Source organism: Kogia breviceps, chromosome 2 (assembly GCF_026419965.1).
Source record: "Kogia breviceps isolate mKogBre1 chromosome 2, mKogBre1 haplotype 1, whole genome shotgun sequence".
In the NCBI taxonomy this organism is placed as follows: Eukaryota; Metazoa; Chordata; class Mammalia; order Artiodactyla; family Physeteridae; genus Kogia; species Kogia breviceps.
In genome coordinates, this window is record NC_081311.1 from 42,239,542 (window position 1) to 42,263,132 (window position 23,591).

Sequence of the window (23,591 nt, forward strand, 5' to 3'; positions counted from 1 at the left end):
AATAAATTCAAAACACCATCAGGAGACAACAGTGCTGATAATAGACACGAAGTATGCATTTTTGATTAGTATAAGGCCAAAATAGAAACATTACCATAATACAGTGACGTGAAATTTTATTTAAGACTCATTTTTATTTATAGAATATTATTCAATTGCCATTTTTATACATCAAAAATAGTTGAACACTGGCAATTTCCTTGAGTCCAACCTTATAATTACATCTGAACTCTATTTCTCCAAGTTTCCAGGAACAAAGAAAAAGAGTTCAGAATTTTTATATATACCCTTGACCCTTGAACAGCATGTGTTTGAATGGTACAGGTCCACTTACATGCAATTTTTTTCAACAGTAAATACTACATTACTACACAACATATGGTTCCTTCCTCCCTTCCTTCCTTTCTCTCTTTCTTTCTTTCTGACTGTAAACCATCTACCTGTCCAGAGAAATGCAAGGAAACATCCTTTCAGAAAGTGCCAACAAATTATCTCCAATAAATCACATCATGTCACAGCAGCAAAGTACATTTAGGGTGATATTCAAGGTGACAAAAAGAACAAATTAATATTGACTAAAAATATTGCCCATCTGTAATGAGATCATTAAAGACCAGGACAAATATAACCTCTATATTATCCTGAGATTAATTCTTCACAGGTGCAAGAAAACACTATGTCTGCCTTGACTTGCCCTTGTTTACTTTTTATTATATCAAAAGGAATTTTTTGAAATGGGATGCATGTGTTATCAAAGACATCACTGCCAGAAAATATTTATCTTCCAAAAATTACTTAAGAATGAGCAGCAGCAATTAGACTTTGCAATCTGTTCTTAGAACCAACAAGACTAATTACTTAATGATACAATTATCCAAAACGAATTGATAGTCTCCAATTACCCAGAGAGAAAAAAAAATACTTGCAATGCTTTATGTCTCACAAACAAAGAATTTTAAACCTTGGTAGCCAATTCATGTGCTGCTCCAGGTCTTGGTTTTCTCACAGTTAATAAAGAGAGTGACTAATCAGGACTTTAATTTTAGAAGCTTCTTTTATAAATCTGTGATGATGACTTTGTACCTATCTTTTGGATTCTGATGAAGTGTAAGATATTTTGACACCAACAATCTCTTAAACACTGAATGATTTTTTTGGGGGGGGAAATCATTTAGATCATTCTAGTCTTAACTGCATTAACTGCATGTCTTATACTAAAAGAAGAAATAGCATGGAAAATATCTTGCAATCTTGCACAGAGTAAAATGTATTTTATTTTTATTTTACAGGCAGCACTGTAGTTATTTTACAGGCAGCACTGTATATATATATATATATATATATGCATATATATATACACACAGACATACATAGTATATATACACACACACATACATATATACATACACATATATACATATGGGTATATATAAAATTGCAATGTATTTTCCCAGTGGAGAGATATGGATATAAAGATAAACCCATTCAAGCCAATTAAACTAAGTACTACTCAGATAAATGAAGGATGAGAAAAATAGCTAAATTTCATTTTTTCTTATAATTATGTTTTGATGTTTAAATAAACTTTGGATTCCTTACAAGAAAATAGATATGAGAGAGTATGAGCAAAATCAATGGAGGAAAATATCATCAATTACACACATCCTACATAATGAAACCATAGAATATATGACCATAGTAACAGTGGGATAGGATTGCCTCAGTTGTCTTTAGGAAATGCACTGAGAGAAAACCATAATTAGGCAGCTTTGTAAAGAAATCTTGCCTCTACAAATAATGTTTAAGATAAAATGTTTAATGTTTCTATAAATGGGATCACTCTAATTAACATTTATCCAGATGACATAGGAGTTTAGAGTTTGGAGAAACTGAAGGTTGATCAATGTGTATAGCTAGCGATGAGTATAGAAACAGGAAATGGAAATAGATCATGAGTTAAATTTTAAAAGATGAATAAAACTTGGAGACTTGCAAGGTAGGGAAGATTCCATTCTAAGTAAACTGAACAGTGTGAGCAAAGCCAAATAAATGAATATATTTGTAAGACATGAGGAAGTTAATCTGAACAGAATGAGGCAATATCAGAGAGAAATTGAAGTTAAGAATACATTGAATAAGGTCAGATTATGGAAGGGCTTGAAAATCAGCCAGTGGAGATAGATGACATTTTTGCTGATAATAATGAGAAATTACATAATTTTTGAGTAGGAGAGTGACACAATTAAAATAGTATTTTAAAAGGTTAGTTTTCAGCAAGGTGCTGAAAAAAATTTGAGGGGGGAGTGGAAGTAGTCAAATTACATAGGATACTTTGAATTCAAATTGAACATTTTAAATTTCTTTATGAAAAATGAACTAAAGACATGTATCCAACAACAGTTAAACATGATACAGGAATGGATTTTAAAATTAGATATGTTGCCTAAGATAACTCATCTATCAGTTTATACTCAAAGCTAGCACTCAAACAAAAAATGCAAAATCTCATTCAAAAAGTATACTTTAGATGCTAAAATAATTAATCATGTAACATGATTAATTACATTAATTAGCATTTGTCTGTTTTAGCAGAAGCCTATTAAGTAAAAGTTAGCTCAAAAAGGTCGAGCATTAACTAACAAGTAATTTCGCCTGTTAAACTTTAAAAAGCTTTTATTTCTTTTATTTATTATTTTGTTTTTAGTAATATAATCTAGAAAGTCTCATATTACAGGAAACATCATTTCTTCAACTTTGAGTGAATAGAAGAATGTTGAGGTAAATAAGATACATTTTAAATAATTTCACAAAGCATGTAGAAGTTATAGGCCCAATGCTGTGTTTAATAACCAAATTATACTGATTTCCTCCTATAAAGTAGGTACGTATTTTTTTAAGATTAAAAAAAAAGACATGGAGGTAAAGATGATTTGCTAAAATATAGGCTATTAAAAATATAGTTCATTTTTTGTGTGTCTAAAGTACACATAATAGATGATATTAGAGATACTGCAGAAATATTTTATAATTTTTTATAATATTTTATATTTTTTCTACAAAAATTAATAGAGTAAGCACTATTTTTCAAAAATAACATAAAAAGTGTTCTTGGCCTATGGATTTGGTTCAAAGGGAAAACAAAACAAAGTAAAACAAGAAACAACAAAAAAGCATGTTCTAATAAAAACAATAATACTACTTCAAAAATATTTTTAAATCGTTTGATAAGGATTTTCTTACAAGAATTCAGCTTTGATTTATATTTAAATATTTTAATATGCCAGAACTTGATTTTTAAATTGAGAAATAATTTTAAATTAATAAAATCTCAAATACATATTTTCTTCTAGTATTGAATTACTGCTACCACCTCAGAGATACAAAAAAAAAATCTGTTTCATTTTACAGTGAGAATAAATAGCACCTGTTGAGACTCAGTAAGCATGTATGTATTTAGATTCAGGCATTACGTTGTTGAAAATGATTAGAAAATGTCAATATTTTGGGCATAATTATAAATAAATCAATTTTTTTCCTGAAGCAAAGTGAATTCCTGAAATTGTATCAGAAGTCACTCAGACCTTATTTCTTCTAAAGCACTATTTTTTAATGTTTTCTTGATATTTTTAAACAGTTAAGATTGTTATTATAGAGGAATAATTTCAAAATATTTAAAATATACAGTCAATTACATATATCAATAAAAAGGAAGCAGAGAGTGGTGGATAGAAACTGACCTCATTCACTGTGGCGTAGTAGCTTTCATGCTTGAATGTGGGTGAGTTGTCATTTCTGTCTCTCACCAGGATTCGAACTTCATGGTAGATAACAGTACCCACTTTTTTGTTGATGCACTGAACTTGTACCACGATGGAGTGTATGTTCATTGGAGGCTGCAACACAGAAATTGCATCTTTTTTAAAAAAATAATTGAAACTGAAGCATCTCATTACTGTCAAAATATTTGTTTAATAAAATCTTCTATGCTTATTCACTTTTAAATGATAGTAATCTATAAAAATTGATCCATTTTGCATTATTTTAAGGAAAAGTGAAGACAATCATGATTATTTCACTGTTTAATTTTCAAAATATAGGGTCTGAGGTAGCATTATGTTCATAATTAGAAGACTTGTGATGAACACAATCACAAAATTAATGTCTGATATTTGATGGGATGCCACAAATTTTGTCCTTCCAAAGTCAAAGAAACAATGACATAAACTTCTAATTTATAAAAACTATGTATTAATGATAATATACATAGGATAGAGAGATTATATAACATGGTATATCATTTGTTTAAATCTATATTTTTGCTAAAATATTAAATGTTCATATCTGATAAAAACTAAAATACAGATAACCAAAAGAAGAGAATCCATTCACAACCCAATCAGACTTCCTAATTCTATACAGTTAAATGTTTATTTTGCTAATCTTTCCCTCTTTCCAAATATACATCTGTTTTATACACACACACACACACACACACACACGTGAATATCATCCCATGTTTGCAAATATAGATTTTCTATAGCACTTTGATGTATACTACTATGAAGCTATATTTTGTATTCCATCATAAGTCTATAGCATAGTTGGTCTAAGTAAAAACTTATAATGAGATGTTTATTATTGTCAATTTTCATCATTACAAGCAAAATGTTTATACCTCGGTAAACATACTGTACATAAATATGTGCTAACTTTAATTATTTTTTATGATAAATTCTTATAAGGGGAGAATTGTCATCAAGGGGGCATTACTCAGGTGCTATGATGAAGGGCTTGCAGAAGTGGGATACACACATCTCTGAATCTACAGTTAAAGTGTTTAATGCCACAGAATATTTCTTTGTGATTTTTAAAATAGTTTTGAGTTTATAAAATTTTCTTTACATATAATTTTATCAGTATGATCTATTCTGACCACCCTGTTTAGAATGCCATGCCTCCAGTCTGCTCTGTCCTTTCAACTTTCCCTCTATTTATTTACTGTTTTTACTGCATTTTTCATGCATCACATGGCATATTACACATTTTATATATTTGTTTGAGTTTGTCTCCCTTTACTATACTGGAAGCTTCATAAAGCATGGGGTGTTATTTTGGTCATGACTAAATCTCTCTACCTAGTAACTAGCACAGTGTATAGAACAGATGACTGACTACTACCCGAGTTGTACTGCTGTGCTTCTAGCCTTAGTTCCATAACCTACTAATTGTATGATCTAGATGCAAGCTCTCTCTGTGCTTAGTTTATTCATTTCTAAAAATGGGGACAATACTAAACACTGATATGACATAATCATCATAAGTATTATATGAGCTTACCCTGTGCTAGGCACATATTAACACATAACAAATGTAAACTATTTTTTACTTATAAAAAGCTAAATCTCCAAAAAAGTAAAAAAAACATGCATCTAAAAAAATACAAACTGACAATCTTGAATTATAAAACAAATCATTAAATATTTGGATTAAAACCAATTTAAAGATATAGCAATGATTACTGGAACTTAGGATAGGTTCATTAAAAATGTCACATTTCTAATGAGAAGAATGTTGTAGAAACTATACCTAACCTGAAGAAAACATTGTTTAATATGTTTAACATTATTTTTATAGCCAATAAAGAGAAATGCAATTGAATTGTATTGTACCTGGATGAATAACTGTATCTAGAAAGAATAACTTGAAGCATCATTATCATATGGAGGAAGGTCTCTAGTGAAGTACCATACAGATCTGAGTTCTAATGTCTGTCCCAATTCACTTTTAATCACTGACATATATAAATGTATTAAAGCCATGTGTGTAAAATCTGTGAATGCTACAAAGTTCAGAAGGATATATACTACATTTAATGATAAAAGACAGGTTCAAAATCATTTTATCAGAATAATAAGTATCAAAAATCTACATTTTTACAATAAATTAAAATAATCTTATTTGTATTAGAAAAAAAGTTAATTGCCCAAATATAATAATAAGTGGCTGCAAACATTAATATGAAAATATAATTGTAAAATTTTGAGTTTTACAAAATTTTGAGTTAGCATGTAAAGATGAGTTTACATGCCAACACTGTAAATAGACTACTAGAATAATAATACAAACTACTTCAATATGCATTAATAATAGATGAAGAGATAGGTGGATTATGATAAGCACCATTTTATGGGCAAATAGGAAGTGAAGCCTAATCATCCTGAGAATGTGTGATAAAATTTGAGATGTTTAAACTAAAAATCACAAGATTCATCAGACATCTGAATGGTTGTTATGAAAAGATAAATTAGTTTATTCATTGTAGTCTCAGAGTGTAGAAATAAGAATAATAAATAAAAAGTATTACAAAGCATATGTTTTCAATATAAATAGAAATTTTCTATTAATCCAAAGTGGGACAGAATAGAATAGACTATCAAAAAAATTAAGCCCCATCATTGAAAATCTGCAAGCTTGAGACTAAACGATAACTTAAAAAGATTAGGTCTTAGAAATATTCTGGAAAGAATTTAAATTATATGACCTCCATCTTTACTATACCAGTTTTAAAGTCTTTGCTTTAATAAGCTTTTTAAGAAAAGTACTGCATATTTCAATTGTAAAGTAAAAAACAGAATAAATACTTGTACTATTAGTCCTTGGCACACCTCTGAAGACAATCAGGTGACAATTTATGTTCTTCTAAAGTTATTTATCTTACAAATATTGTGAGAGAGACCTATAAAACCATTCCATATCAACTTCTAATTCTATAGTAAGTGTTAGTATGGGACAGAAAGGTCACAATCTTTGTAAGTAGAGGATCAGACATAGTGTGCTGCAACTTAGTGTCACTTTCGCACTAAGTGCCCATAGATTAGATATAACCAGGTCACCTGGACCTCTTGTCACTGTCAACTTTAGTCCCCTATGCAACTGTTAGTAGCATGGATAGAACTTAGCTTGCAATAAATTCCAACCATAATGGATCATGATGAAGGCAAGAATTCCCTGTGGCTAATATACAGCATTCACTGTAATCTCACATTGGAATAGAATCTGTTCTGCTCTGTAAGAAGGTCATAAATATACCAAAGACAGTTCCACCAAGTTTATTAGTGAGAGTTTAGGGAATCCAAAATGCTTAGGAATGTGTTAGGGAAGTTTTGGTTTATTTTTAATAACTGGGTGGCAAAAATAAGTCATGGCAATTCTACCTTCTCTGATTCTCTTAAATTGCTTCATTCATGACACAAATCAGAAAAAAAATGCTGAGTATAAACTGTCTGGGGGTAATTATTTAGGGTCATTACCATTCATATATACCTAGACATGCAAACTATTTTCCAATTTAAAAACAATTGTTCAGCGTAGTACTCTGAATGTATATTTGCATAACTGTATGTTAGTACACATGTGTGAATACATTTTGACATACATAGATAAAGTTCAGGAATGATATGTACCAACAGTTGATGAAGGTTACCTTTGAAAAGTAAGGCCAAGAGTAAAAAGTAAGTGAAGAATTTTTTCCAATAAATATGTATGAATTTTTTAACTTGAAAAAAATGTATTACATTTTTCAATCACTTAAGTTGCAACATGCAAAGTGAAGCTTTTATAAATAATTTATTGATGCGAACAGTGTAGATTATAGCATACATATTCAGTCTAAGGAGAACTGAGTTTTTTCTAGAAACTACATTATTTGGATTGCTTAATAAATAAATGTTTAGCAAACCTGAATAAGAACTGATTTAATAAAGCAAAGGCAAATGTTATTCACTCCTCACAGGAATGAAAGTTTTTTACCATGATTTTTCTTCCTATATAAATACTATTTTTACAAAATAAAAAATCTTCATTACTTTAAAAATAAACTGGAGGACAGTGAAAAGAAATAGGACCCAGTGTGTTGCAGAATTGCTTTTCAAATAATGAAACAAAAGTTAACATAAATGGCTGGCTAGAGTTATAAGTGTACTTCATAAATTAAACTTTCAAAATAAATGGTATATTTAAAGAAGAAAGTACTGATTTGAAAATATTATTAGGTATATGTAATATTTAGAAATGTGTAGGTTTTTCACAATCAGTTATTAAGGACACTAAGTTTATTTAATTGTACTTATTTTATGCAAAGTTCAACATGGGTTGGGATTAATATGACACAGTCCTTTTACATTAAGCAAATCCTGTAAAACTGATATGAGATGAATATAGATAACTATAATGTGACTCAAAAATGAGTTCTGAGGGAAGTCCCTGGCAGTCCAGTGGTTAGGACTTGGTGCCTTCACTGCCGGGGCCTGAATTCAATCCCTGGTTGGAGAACTAAGTTCCTACAAGCTGCATGGCACACACACCCCCACAAAACAAAAAAGAGTTTTGAAGGCTTAGGTAGGAGTTTGGAGTAAGAAATTATGTACCAGCATTACTATTAGGAAATATTTTATGTAGAGAGCAGAAACTTAAGACATGTTTTGGTAGTAGATAACATTTAACTGATGGTAATGGATAAAGGTAATTTCAAAGTATAGGTTCAAAAGAGTATCAGGGTAGGCATGATAAGAAAAAGTTAGATTATGTTGAGGGAACAGCAATTAGTTCAGTTTTCCTAGATTACAGAATATACACTTCTAAATAAAAGGAAAAGAGATAGGCTGCAGCTTGAATCTAGGGAACCTCAAGGGACAGTTTGCAATGAGAATTCGTCTACCAATAAGGTCAGAACTGTGCTTTGAGACACTAAAACTGGAGAAGGTTGAATCATGAAATATAGTAAGGAGAACTATTAGGAGATTTTTCCAAAGTCAAGTGAGAACTAAGAGGGCTTGTCCTGGAGTTATGCTGATGGATGAAAATGCAAGACATACTGTGGAGATGAAAGTACAAAACATAGTAGTTAAATGGATATTGGCCTGGAAATAGAAGTCAAAGCTCTTTGTGCATTTACCAACTTAAAATCCAAAAGAAGAGATGTTAAGATATTCAGCATGTTCCATGTTCTTGGATTCTAAGAATTAATATAGTTAAAATGGCCATACTACCCAAAGCAATCTACAGGTTTATTGTGATCCCTATGAAATTACCCATGACATTTTTCACAGAACTAGAACAAATAATCCTAAAATTAATATTTAATTGCCAAAGCAATGCTTAGGAAAAAGAAAAAAGCAGGAGGCATAACCCACCCAGACTTCAGACAATACTACCAAGCTACAATAATCAAAACAGCATGGCACTGACACAAAAACAGACATATGGATCAATGGAACAGAATAGAGAGACCAGAAATAAACCCACACACCTATGGACAATTAATCTTCAACAAAGAAGGCAAGAATATACAATGGGGAAAAGAGTCTCTTTAGCAAGTGGTGTTGGGAAAGTTGGACAGCCGCATGTAAATCAGTGAAGTTAGAACACACCCTCACACCATACAGAAAAATAAACTGAAAATGGCTTAAAGAGTTAAATATAAGACATGACACTATAAAATTCCTAGAAGAGAACATAGGCAAAACATTCTCTGACATAAATTGTACCAATGTTTTCTTAGGTCAGTCTCCCAAGGCAAGAGAAATAAAAGCAAAAATAAACAGATGGGACCTAATCAAACTTGCAAGCTTCTGTACAGCAAGGGAAACCATAAACAAAATGAAAAGGCAACCTACAGACTGGAAGAAACTATTTGCAAATAATGTGACAGACAAGGGCTTAATTTCCAAATTATACAAACAAATCATACAACTCAACAACAAAAAAACAAACAACTCAATTGAAAAATGGGCAGAAGACTAAACAGACATTTCTCCAAAGAAGACATCCAGATGGCCAATAGACACATAAAAAGATGCTCAGCATCACTAATTATTAGAGACATGCAAATCAAAACTACAATGAGGTATCACCTCACACTGGTCAGAATAGGTATCATTAAAAAGTCTACAAATAATAAATGTTGGAGAGGGTGTGGTGAAAAGGGAACCCTCTTACACTGTTGATGGGAATGTAAATTGGTGCAGCCATTATGGAAAAGTGTATAGAACGTTCCTCAAAAAACTAAAAATAGAGTTGCCATATGATTTAGCAATCCCACTCCTAGGCATATATCCAGACAAAACTATAATTCTAAAACATACATGCACCCCTATGTTCACAGCAGCACTATATACAATAGCCAAGACATGGAAACAACCTAAATGTCCATCGACAGATAAATGGATAAAGATGTTGTGTGTGTGTGTGTATACACACACACACACACAACGGAATATTATTCAGCCATTAAAAAGAATGAAACAATGTCACTTGCACCAACATGGATGGACCTAGAAATTATCATACTAAGTAAAGTAAGTCAGAAAGAGAAAGACAAATACCATATGATATCACTTATATGTGGAATCTAAAGTACAACAAAAATGAACATATCTATGAAACAGAAACAGACTCACAGACATAGAGAACCGATTTGTGGTTGCCAAGAGAGAGAGGAGTGGTGGAGGGAAGGATTGGGAACTTGGGATTAGCAGATGAAAACTAGTATATAAAGGATGGATAAACAACAAGTTTTGACTGTATAGCACAGGGAACTATATTCAATATCCTATGATAAACCAGAATGGAAAAAATATGAAAAAGAATATATATATATATATATGTATAACTGAGTCACTTTGCTGTACAACAGAAATTAACACAACATTGTAAATCAACTATACTATACTTCAATAAATTTTAAAAAATGTTGGAATTGTTATAAACACAATTTTTCACTAATCAAATCGTTTAAAAGTTTGCCCAGAGTTTTGAGATAAGTGTAACAGGACTGTGCCAAAATTATATCTTTTTTATTGCAATTTGAATTATTGTTTTTATTGTGGCCACTATTATCCTATGTCCAATAGTGATTAGAGAATATTGCTCATGAGACAATAATTACAGACTTTAAATTAGTAGACTTTAAAACAAAGAGTATAACAAAAGACAAAGGCATTACATGATGATAAAGGTCAACTAAATAAGAAGATATAACATTTTTAACATATATATACCTAAAATAAGAGTGCCTAAATATACAAAGCAAATATTAAAAGGCATAAATAGATACATTAACACTAATACAATAATAGTAGAGGACTTTAATTCCCCACTTATATCAAATGGATATCATCCAGACAGAAATTCAAAAAGGAAACATTGACCTTAAATGACACATTGTATCACATGGACTAGATAGGTATCAACAGAACATCCCATCCAAAGGAGCAGAATTAGCTATTCTTTTCAAGTCCACATGGAACATTCCCCATAATAGATCACATGCTAGCCAAAAAACAAGCCTCAATAAATTTAATATTACTGAAATCATATTGAGTTATTTTCCCACAACAATTGTGTGAAACTAGAAATCAATTACAGGAAGAAAACTGCAGAAAATACAAGCATGTGGAGACAATAACATGGTACTAAAAAAATAAGCAATGGGTCAACAAAGAAACCAAAGAGGAAATTTTTTAAAATACCTTGAGAAGAATGCGAATATAAACACAACTTTCCAAAATCTATGGAACACAATAAAAACAGTTCTAAGAGGGAAATTTATATTGATACAGAAAAATATCAAATAAACAACCTAGTTTTACACCTAAAGGAATTAGAAAAAGAAAAAACAAACCCAAAATTATTAGATGAAAGGAAATGATAAAGATCAGAGTGGAAATAAATGAAATAGAGACTAAAGAGCAATAGAAAGAATAATGAAACTAAGAGCTGTTTTTTAAAAGATAAACAAAATTGATCTTTAGCCAGACTAATCAAGAGAAAAAGAGAGAGGGCCCAAATAAAGTAAATTAGAAATGAAAGAGGAGAATTTAAAACTAATATCATAGAAATACAAACAATGATAAGAGACTACTACAGACAAGTTTATGTCAAAAACTGGACAACCTAGAAGATATAAACAAATTAGAAACATACAATTTTCCAAGACTGAATAAGGAAGAAACAGAAAATATGAACAAATTACTAGCGATGAAATTAAAACAATAATCAATAAACGCCCAACAAACAAAAGTATAGAACCAGAAAGCTTCACAAGGGAATTCTACCAAACATTTAAAGAGTTAATACCTATACTTCTCAAACTATTCCAAGACAAAATACAAATGAAAGGAATGCTTCCAAACTCATTCTATGAGGCCAGCATTACCTTGATGTCAAAACCAGACAAAGACATTATAAAAGAGAAAATTAGAGGCCAATATTCCTGATGAACATAGATGCAAAAATTCTTAACAAAATATTAGCAAACTGAATTCAACAATACATTAAAAGGTTCATACATCATGATCAAGTGGGATTTATTCCAGGTATGCAAGGATGGTTCAATATTTGCAAATCAATCCAAATTATACACCATATTACCAAATGAAGGATAAAAATCATATGATCATCTCAATAGATACAAAAAAAGGATTTGACAAAATTCAACATCCATTCATGACAAAAAAAAAAAAAAGAATCTCAACAAAGTTGGTAGATTGGGACTATAGCTCAACATAAAGGCCGATTTTTTTTTTTTTTGCCATGAACATAGTATTGATTTAACAACAAGTGATTGGTCTTATGTGTATTACTATGCACCATTACTTTCTCTGTTCAAGCAACCAAAACTAAACAAATCAAATGCAATGCTATTTATTTTTTGTTGATTTGCACAGGTGATCCTTTGATGTTGAATTTGTCCCCAGAAACATTTGATCTTCTCCCACGTTCAATGTCTGGACTTTGATGAAATTTCTCCTTTCTTTTAAGTTCTTGGGATCCTGAATTCTCATGACCAATGCTTCACATCCTAGAGTTTTCTAGATTGTACCATTGTCCCCTGGGTTGGTACTTCAGAATCTCATTTTGCCACTCGTCATCAAAAGCATGAGCATCACTTTCATTCATATTGATGAACTCTTGATTGACCTCTTCATCTCCAGTCTTGCTGTTCTTTAACTTTTTAATGACATGAGCTCGGTCATGAAGGTGATGACCAACAGCCATTTTTTTCTAGTCCACTCTCAAGAATCTCTCAGTGCCCTCCTACTTTCTTTTATTCCTTCTGGAGCCCTGCGAGTTTGAATTGAGGTCTGGAAAATCTTTGGTTGTTCATCTCCTACTTTGGAATAAGTCATAACTGAGGAAGAACTAAACAAATGTCCATTTGGATCCACTGAAAAGTGACCAAAGTTTCTTTGTAACTCCTGCATACTGTTTCATATATTTAACATTATTTGGTCCATTGCCTGAAGAGGGTTGACATCTGTACAAGTCAAGGAGTTTTCTCCACCTTCATGTCCTGTATGGTTACAACCTCTTCCTCTACCATCAGAGATGCTGTACATGTCTCTTCCAAAAGGTTCAGAAAAATTTCTCATCATCTGTCACATACTTTCTCAGTGTGCCATAAAAGAATCAGAGAAGAAGGGATCATCCTCAAAGCTGCTGCTTAGCATCCCGAACATCCTGACTCTGTCTCAGGTGGCGATGTTCATGGACAGACTGGAAAACGACGCAACTTGCCACAGCCGCAGCCTGAGCCAGCCTGTTCAATAATGGCCATTTATGACAAAATCACAGCTAACATCACACCCAATGGTGAAAAGCTGAAAGCTTTTCCTCTAAGATCAAGAATAAGACAAGAATGCTACTCTCACAGCTTTTGTTCAACATAGTATTGGAAGTCCTAGTGCCAGCAATTAGACAAGATAAAATAAATAAAAGATATCCAAATTGGAAGGGAAGAAGTAAAACTGTCACTATTTGCAGATGACATAATACTATATGTAGAAAACACTAAAGACTTCACCAAAAAATTACTATAACTAATAAATAAATTCAATACAGTTTCAGGATACAACAAATTTAATATACAGAACTCTGTTGCATTTCTATACATTAATAATGAACTATCAGAAAGAGAAATCAAGTAAACGATCCTACTTACAACTGCATTAAACAGAATAAATAGCTAGGAATAAATTTAACCAAGGAGATAAAAGATCTGTACTCTGTGAACTCTAAGACGTTGATGAAAGAAATGGAAGATGATGCAAATAAATGGAAAGATATACCTTTTTGTGGATTGGAATAATTAATATTGTTAAAATGCCCATACTATCTAAAGCAATCTACAGATTCAATACAATCCCTATCAAAATAATCATGGCATTTTTCACAGAACTAAAACAAATAATCTAAAAATGTAAAAAGGGAATGATATCAGAATAAAATGAATACACAACTTTGGGGGAAAAAAATCACTCCTCTGTTTTATTTTGCTTCATTTTTCTCATTTTACTATAGATGTGCTAAATTTTAAAGACTGGCCCTTTACCTATATATTTATCTCTAAATCTAGTGCACAGTAGTTTATGAAAGAAAATATTGAATTAGCAAAACTTTGTTTCCTTTCAGCTCTAACATTCAATAATTCTGTAAAGCATCTATACTAAGCTAACTTTAAAATGATACTATATTAAAAATAAGTGCTCTATCTAGTTAATCTTGCCTTGATCTTATGTTTGGTATTACTATCTGGCTTTTCCTCTCTTCTTCCTGATTTCTCTGTCAGTGAGGGCTCCACCATCTTAATTTTATAACAGAAACCATTTAATCTCACACTTTGATTTTCTGGATTGAAGACATTCTTAACTAACATTATTATTTTTTACCCTGAACTGAAAGCATTTTCCTCATCAATCTTTCTTAACTAATGCTGCCAGAAAGAAAATAAAGGCATAACGTCTTATTTTTTATCTGTCACTCCTTCTATGGTCACAAATTCTATTTGGAAAAAAAAAAAAGCTGCAAAGTGCCCCTACTCATAGAAGGCCCAAGTCCTGTGTCTATTTTAAGTCAGGTTTTATAAGTCCCACCACCCTGTAAGAGTACTTGTACAAAATGGTAATGTTAGATCTTTGTCATGACATTTTTTAACTATACAGGCTTGAATTCACTTAGATAAATAATTATATAATTATTTATCTAGGGAATAGATATAATTATAAATAAATTATCTAAATAATTAGACAAATGTATAGAACATCTTTTATTTACTATTTTGTCATTATTTCAATAAGTTGACTTGCCAAATGGTAAATACATTGCAAATATGTAAGCATATTTTTGTTTTCTTTTGTTTTGTTTTTCTTTACAGATTTCCCTCTGCCATATTCATTTTACATTTAATATTCTTTAGGTGTCCTATTCTCCAGCATCTTTAGCTAATTTCAGGTAGGTGTCCAATAACAACACTTTAATTTATAAAACATCTTTTCAATTTTAACTTAACCATAGTATTTCTAATCCAAAAGAACATTTTAAATGGAAAGGAAATTATTTTTGATTATTGTGTTAAACAAAAACCCTGGATGGTTCTTTAAATGATATGTGTGCACATTTTTGTAATTATTTCTTTCCGGTCAAATCAATTTTTAAGTGTATTCCCATGATACTATATCAGTTTGCCCAATGTCCAATAAATGCTGCCCTTATCAGAAATTAAGAAACAATAATACCAAGGAAATAGATAAGTATCTTAAAAAGTGAAGATAATTTTTGGTAAGTAATTAAAATTAAAACAATGTTGTAGGTTGGAGAGATGGAATGCATTTTATGAATACTGAAGGTTATCTTTTCCTTTGACTCATAAATCAGACCTAGGACTTGTGCTTTTTAATATCAAGTTGAGAAAAAAAAACTGATTCCAAAAAGAAAGTAATTTACCAGTAAACAAGTAAATTATCATAATCATAGGTGATTTTTAAAAAGGAAACAAAATATAAAATGACAGTGGCCTAAAATAGATAAATATTCTATAATTCTCCAAACATGTTACATTATAAAATTCATATGACTTGATATGTGTTCCTACTTAAAGCCAGTAAAGGATGCCTTGTGGGGAGTGGGCAAAATAAGTAAAGGGGGTCAACGATACGATGATGGATGATAACTAGACTTGTAGTGGTGATCACTCTGTAGTGTAAACAGATTTTGAACTATAATGCTGTACACCTGAAACCAGGTGTAATATAATATAGTATAATGTAATTTTAAAAAACAAGGATGCCTGTGTAAACAGATTTTGAACTATAATGCTGTACACCTGAAACCAGGTGTAACATAATATAGTATAATGTAATTTTAAAAAACAAGGATGCCTGTGAGTAACACAGCTTGGGGAGACTCTTGCAGCTTGCCAGTTTGTGCCATTATCCAAATTGCTTTCATAAAAGCAAGACTTATTATAAGATAAATTAAGATAAGGCAAGATAAATTCTAAGATAATAACTGTCCTTATTCCGTTTTACGCCTTCTTAACCACCCAGACAAAACTGCAAAAAAAACTGTGTGAAAAATGTTGCCATGATGAAAGGACATAGTGAGTGAGGTCAATGGTAGAGATGGGAACAGCATCAAGGATGACATTTTCCCCCCGGGTTGAGCCAACAGACGCATTCCTGTTCTCCACTGATATCCTCCTCTCACATCTGTCCCCACTACTCAGTCAGCTGAATTATGGGCCTCCCCAAGTGTACAGGGCAGCCCATCCTGGTGGGAGAGTCCTATTACTGCCCACCTCAACACAAAGCTCTTAAAGACTCTGAATTTTAGATATGAAATAGATTAGGGATCATCTACTTCACACATATTTAAAGTGAATCATAAATCCCGAACACTGTAGTGATATGATTCAGGTTCAATAAGTTGAATATCTGACATTTAGATTTTATAAAGTGGAAATTTGGGAGTAGGCATGTTTAGATGTACTTCTCAAGCTTTCCCAAGGTCCTGTAAAATTACTGGTTATAACACCCGCACACATACATACACACACTTTTCTCTGCACTCAAGACTAGAATGCAAATAAGTGAGGCTAAAGTTACATTACAGAGCTACTTAAATCTACTCGAGTTTTTTAACTTTTTCAGAAAGAAGACATTTAACTTTGGTTATTTAGATATTATTAACACCTAAATACTTAGGTCATACTGCCTGAGAGAGATTGGACTGGGACATTGCCAGGAAACTTCTGCTCACCTTCTTTTAATTTTTTTCAGCTCTATAAACACATTGCCATTCATCTCTCAATGAATGCTTACTGCTTGAAGAGCACCCTCCTGTTAGTAGTTCAACTAAAGTTTCTGTCCTCAAGCCAACATGTAGTTGTATTCTCAAATTTTGCCGTGAATTGGGCTGTGCTTAACCTGCTTTTCCAAGGTTACCACCCCTTTATTCTGAACACTCTATTCTCTCCTTATTCAGAAGTCTGACAAGCTTCCAGGATGTCAAAAGAGAAATACAATGGTTCTCTCAGACACAGATGGTCCCTCTTTCTTTCTTATTCTTCTTTCAAGGCGTTAAAAAAATGTTTTTGTTGATGAACACAGAAAATAAACTCAAATTATATAGCAAAAATTTGATATATCAACAAATACATGCAGATATTTAAATGATGATAAAGTTGTAACAGAGGGACAAAGAAAAAATGTACTAACATCTCTATCCAGAACTCTGCCCGTGCTGTTCAGGAAAAGCATTTGTTTAACAGGATCCAACAATACCCAGTAATCCACATTGTCCTTTAAAGAGAGTTCTATGGTTGGGTCTGGTCCTCCAGCAGTCCCTTTGATCAGCATGTTATCCACCAGAATAGTACCTGCAAACCAAAGAGAGTTACTTGAAAATATATTCTACCTGTATGCATTCTTTAACAAAGATCATATGCTTAAACCCCAGCTGACTTGCAAATCTGTTTCAAAACAGAAGATATTCAATTTTATATCTGTCATGATATAGAAAATGTCCTGCTTCAAAAAGGCAAAAATACCTTTATAATGCTATTTATAAATTATTTTTTTGGGAGATGAGGTGGGAGACAGATTCAAATACTTGGTGAGTCTCATCCTATTTCTTGCATCCTTTTAACAGCATGAATCTGTTCCCCGCCCTGTCCATCACTTCTCACAGGAGTTATCACTGAATTTTATCCTGAACAAAAGGAAAGCCTATAATAACAGAGGCTGATACTTCAATTCACTCAGTAAGACTTCTGATATGAAAAGAGATATCCTGAAAATAAGAGAAAGGAAGAAAAAGGAAGAGATGAAGAAGTAGCAGAGACTCCCATGGTGAGAACTGCTTCTTTATCTTTTATCTTAGAGCAAATCCATAAACCATAAATCTTAATGTGAAAGACAAAACTAGTGTTCAGATACACAACAGAAGCCATTCTTCTCTAAGACATGTCTGGGGTACTCAACTAGAAAAACATACTATTTTAATGTAACATTTCAATGTTTGCTTTCTTATTATTCTTTCAGTGGGCTGAATTGTAGACATTTGTTGAGTAAGAGCTGAAGCAAGAGATCTCTAATCTCTCCAACTCTGTTAAAGATTCCATCTATTTTTAAAATTGACTGCAAACAGCACTGATGCAATTCAAATCCCTTTTTTCCCATGCTGCAATGATCCCTTTGACAAACAATAATGCACTATAGTTTACAGCAATCATTTTCAGCTGATCCATTTTATTAAATTTATGGCATAAAGAAGAGATGTGGCCATGCAAATAAAATGTACCCTCCTAAAGACATTAGAATAAATGGCACATATCTAGAAAATCGTTGCCTTAGGATAGCATACAAGAATATATAGATAATCTATAAATATGAATCTAGCTTGAAGAATAATAATGCAATATGTATCACTGCATTTTCATAAGGCAAAAAATTGGCTTCAATGTTATATCACTGCATAATTACAAATAAAAGGGGGGTCTCTGGAAGATTTTTCTCAGCAAGTTAATAATAATAACAGTAATAATAATCTATAATATTTCTTTATCATGTTATTAACTAATGAGCTTTATCTCACTAGGGAATGTTGAAATGAACCATTCTTTTATAAAAATATATCTAAATAATGTTTAAATACACACTCACACACATACTTTTCTAAATGGCAGATTATTTACTTCTACTTTTTCACATACTAGTACACATATATATAAATATGAGTGAAACTGATCTTGCTTTTTTTTACTCAACTAGCAAATATATAATCTACAGATATTACATCCAAAAGTACAGATCAGACAATGATGGCATTTTCTGGTCTACAAATATGTTCTAGGCCTGAGTATACACTCTTTTACAAATACTTCACACATCTAACCTTTGAAAAATTATTTGGCCTGTGTTTTCAATATGTAATTAAGAAATTAAAGGGATTATATTTTCTGATTAAGAAAAAAAATAAAGTATAATAAGTAGGTCAACTAACATTAACATTTATGCCTTGACTCATAATGCATAACAGCAGGAATAGCAGGTCTTTCTCTAGTGTACATACACTCTATGCAGGTACACGAAGGGAAGGCATAATAAACAATGGTTGAAATCAGGAAAAAGGAATTCACTTAGTTTGACACTGATGTCGTAGAAGTGAAGAGAGTTGGCCCTGGAACTGACAGAGTTAGAATCTACTCCTGGATCCACCATTTAAGAGCCATGTGAAAGTGGACAGATTATGTAACTATTCACCTTCAATTTCTCTCTTCTACAAAATCAAATATCAATACCACAATAGAAGAGGTATTTTTTATCATAGCACCATATGTATGTACTTGAAAAAAAAACTTGTATTCTTGTATCGAAAGCACTAACGAAAGCTGAAACAGTCACAGTCAAAATACTAGCACAGTTAAATATTTAATGATATTTTCTTCAAGCATCATAGTCAATATTTATAGCCTTAAATATTGGGGTTTATGCTTCTTCCTTCAAGAAGTAGGTATTGAGGGTTATTTGCTTCTAAACGCAGATTTTTTTCAATGAAATTGAAAATTCGATCCAGCATTTAGCTTTCTTCATTAATCTATTGTTTTAAACTCAGAAAAATAATTTCACACCCCTTCATCTGTACCCACAGCTTCTCCATATTAACATATTATCAATCATAACCACTAATGTAAACTCTACTTACATTAAATAAAGGTACTGCAGATCTTCAGCTTTTTTCTTGATCTGCTTACATAGCTATTTATTTTTAACTATGATAAAAATGTGCCCAGAATATGTTAAAACATATACTGTAAAATAACATAAGAATCAATAAAATCGCTTCCTTACACCAACTCCGTTCCCCTATTTACCAATGTGTATAAGATAATTTGCATCAAAGAAGAGCTGTTGGGTTGATCTGATGACTAAATGAGATAATGCATGTGAAGTACTGATTGAAGTCCCTGGTGTAGAATAAGCAATTGACAAATGTGAATTATGTTTATTGTTGTTAGTTATTAATTATATATATATTTGTATTATATATTAATTATATTATATTAACTCCATTTTGCAAGCAAAAGCATTTGAAACTAAAGCAAAATGACTTATTTTACGTCCCAGAAGTTTTTACAAACCAAGTCTACTCTTCATGTCACAAAGCTAAAGCATGTGTGGGCAAGCCATCTGAAGAATTTATAGGGGCCCAAAAGATTTGAATGCAAAGTAATCACTCTGGGAAGTTAGAAGGTAGGGAGAGAATGTTCACTCTAGGTAAACTTGTAAAGATAACTATTTGTCTCTGGTGGATGGCAATCCATCCAAGGATTGATAGGCAATCCCTGCTATCACTAGTGAGTGACCCACCCTTTTCACTTTCTAACTTCAGACAATTTTGATTTTGCTCATAGAAACTAAAATTAGATTTGATGGCAAGAAAAGGATCTTATTCAACAAGTTCATAGTAGTAGTGATCTTTAGCTTGAACACTTTTTACTTATCCCCAGCACACATTTGGTTCTATTAGGGACTAAACACACATACACACACACACACACACACACACACACACACACACACACACGTTTATTATAGGAACTAAATCATAACTGGATATTTAATATTTTCCTGAAAATTGTATTTGCTTCTTTAAATAGGCAGTTATAACACAAGTGGGTTACTCTCTAAAAATGCTATGGAGGTGGCAGTGAGGAGAGGGGTCCATTGCCTTTCTAATTAACTTAATAACTCTGAAAGAGTAAGTTCTACAGGGAAAGAGTAATTGACTGTTTGGGTTCATTCCAAACATTAAAATAAGAAAATCACTCTGTGCACAGAACACACTACTTGCTAGAAAACAATTAATTATGCAAAGGTGTATAACCAATATGAATTGCATAAAATCTCTCCCAACAATCTTTCCCCAGTTTAAGTCCACTAGAAGAATGTTCAGCTACATCATATAGGCAGAAGCATCCGTTGCTTTTTCTTGTATATTACTCCTTGCAAATGAAACCATAAACAAAGCTCCCAAATGTACATTATTTGATTGAAACAAAATTTTTTAAAAAGTGAAATTATAGCTAATATATAGTTTTTCAGTGAGGTTAAACAGTAAGCATGGCCATTATGTAGTTGTTTATTGAGTAAAATCTAGATTCCAAGATTATCAGGCTAAGTAAAACTCTTCTTATGTTCAAATCCTCATCTTTGTTGAAACTTTCCTGGACTTTCCTTGATTTTTCACACTTCTTGGTTTACAATTATATAAACTACACATTTTAGCTAAGCCTATGTTCATATCATATCTAGATAACTACTTGGTAAAAGGGAAGGAAACACATGTGTATCCTGCAACTTCATAAAGAAAACAGCAATATTAATTGGGGTGTGTTTGAATGCTGGGGATATATTAGCCACATACAATATTTGCTAAAGATGGAAAACGATACCAATCAAGTCAATAGTGATGAAACTAAAACTTACAAAACTAAAAGCATACTGCTTTGCAAAACTATGCTAGTCTTTAAATTTTATATTTTATTTACTTCAAAAGAACAAACCATTACAAAATGGGCAGCTTTGAGTGTGCTTCACTCACATTACTTAAGTAACAATACCTTTTATTTACTTATATTTTACTTCATGATGCATGACAGGTGATATATCAAGTATGGCATAGGCATACAAGTATAAAACTTTAAGAATCGGGCTTCCCTGGTGAAGCAGTGGTTGGGAGTCCGCCTGCCGATGCACAGGACACGGGTTCATGCCCCGGTTCGGGAGGATCCCGCATGCCGCAGAGCGGCTGGGCCGGTGAGCCAGAGCCGCTGGGCCTGCGCGTCCGGAGCCTGTGCTCCGCGGCAGGAAAAACTTTAAGAATAAAGGGATTTTTTTCCTTCTATTCTTAACTTTCTCCTTAGAAACTGATATAAATATCTTGACATTTAGACAATTGCTAGCATCTCTATTCTGTTGTAAAAAAAATATTAAGTAAATGTAGGTATGTTATGCATTTTGATGTAGAAGGCATGTTCATTTGCTCAACTAAAAATAAGATCATAGAATTTTAGAATTAGAAAAGAACCTACCATTTCATATATATATCATATATATATGGAAAATGAAGCCAAACCTCTGGTATCTCCAAATTTCCCTACCCCGAGCATTGAAATAACCTGACCAAGGTGGCATAGCTAATAAAACCATATCCAAGACCAAATCCCAGGTTTACTAATTCATAGTTTAGATATCCTTTCCCTATATCTTGCATTCACCCTGGAAATACACAAACTTTTAAATTTAAATATGAAATTACGGGGACTTCCCTGGTGGCCCAGTGGTAAAGAACCTGCCTTACAATGCAGGGGACGTGGGTTTGATCCCTGGTCAGGGAACTAAGATCCCACAAGGCGCAGGGCAACTAAGCCCACACACCACAACTACTTAGCTCATGTGCCTGAACTAGAGAGACTGCATGCCACAAACTACAGACCCCACACGCTCTGGAACCCATATGCTACAACTAGAGAGCCCACGAACCTGGAGCCTGTGTGCCACAACTAGAGAGAAGTCCATGTGCTGCAACAAAGAGCCTACACACCGTAATGAAAGATCCTGCACACTTCAACAAAGATCCCGCGTGCCACAACTAAGACCCGATGCAGCCAAAAATAAAATAAATAATAAATAAATCTTTAAAAAAATGTGAAATTACGAAACCTTGTTAGTTTTGTTTTGAGTTCATGGGAAACTCACACAAAAATCCAGTTGATGTATAAATTCATTATTTGGATTGTTGTGCCCTACAATTTTCTGAGAACATTTAAAGGGTTAAAATGCAAACAATTCTAAAGTAAGATACAGGGAGAATAGTACAATGTAATTATCAACTACCTGACCTTAGAACTAATTTTCCTAAATTACAGCCATAAGAATAGATATAGATATAGTCTCTGACCTTATAGCTAACAACTCATAGAAGAGAATAGATAGTTGACATTAAGGATTACCCAATAAAACTTCAGGTCAGACTTGGAGTATCAGCTTAAGAAATGAACATACTAACCTAGAATCCCTTGGGACAAATATTGTAACTTCTTTCCGCTGTGGCAGAGGGAAGAATTCTGAAGAAAGAAACTGGATCCTGAGCTTACAGAAGCTAAAATGGCTCCATGGTAGACAGACTCTTAAGGTACCCCCATATGCCTTCCTCCTGGTTTTATGTGATTCCCTTCCCCTGAGTGTGGGTGG

The 23,591-nt window shown here is 32.3% G+C and overlaps 1 protein-coding gene and 1 pseudogene across 5 annotated transcripts in view; both read right to left on the reverse strand.

The window, feature by feature from the left end:
- PCDH15 (protocadherin related 15) overlaps positions 1 to 23,591 on the reverse strand; it is a 1,516,422-nt gene that overhangs the window by 442,689 nt on the left and 1,050,142 nt on the right. For all 5 annotated transcript variants that reach the window (XM_067025124.1, XM_067025121.1, XM_067025122.1 and 2 more), the window contains 2 exons: positions 17,553 to 17,713; positions 3,738 to 3,893 (listed from right to left, as the gene is read on the reverse strand). In XM_067025124.1, the coding sequence (XP_066881225.1) occupies positions 3,738 to 3,893; positions 17,553 to 17,713 (317 nt within the window). The remainder of the gene's footprint in view (positions 1 to 3,737; positions 3,894 to 17,552; positions 17,714 to 23,591) is intronic.
- On the reverse strand, positions 12,703 to 13,517 carry LOC131750149 (myeloid leukemia factor 1 pseudogene; annotated as a pseudogene).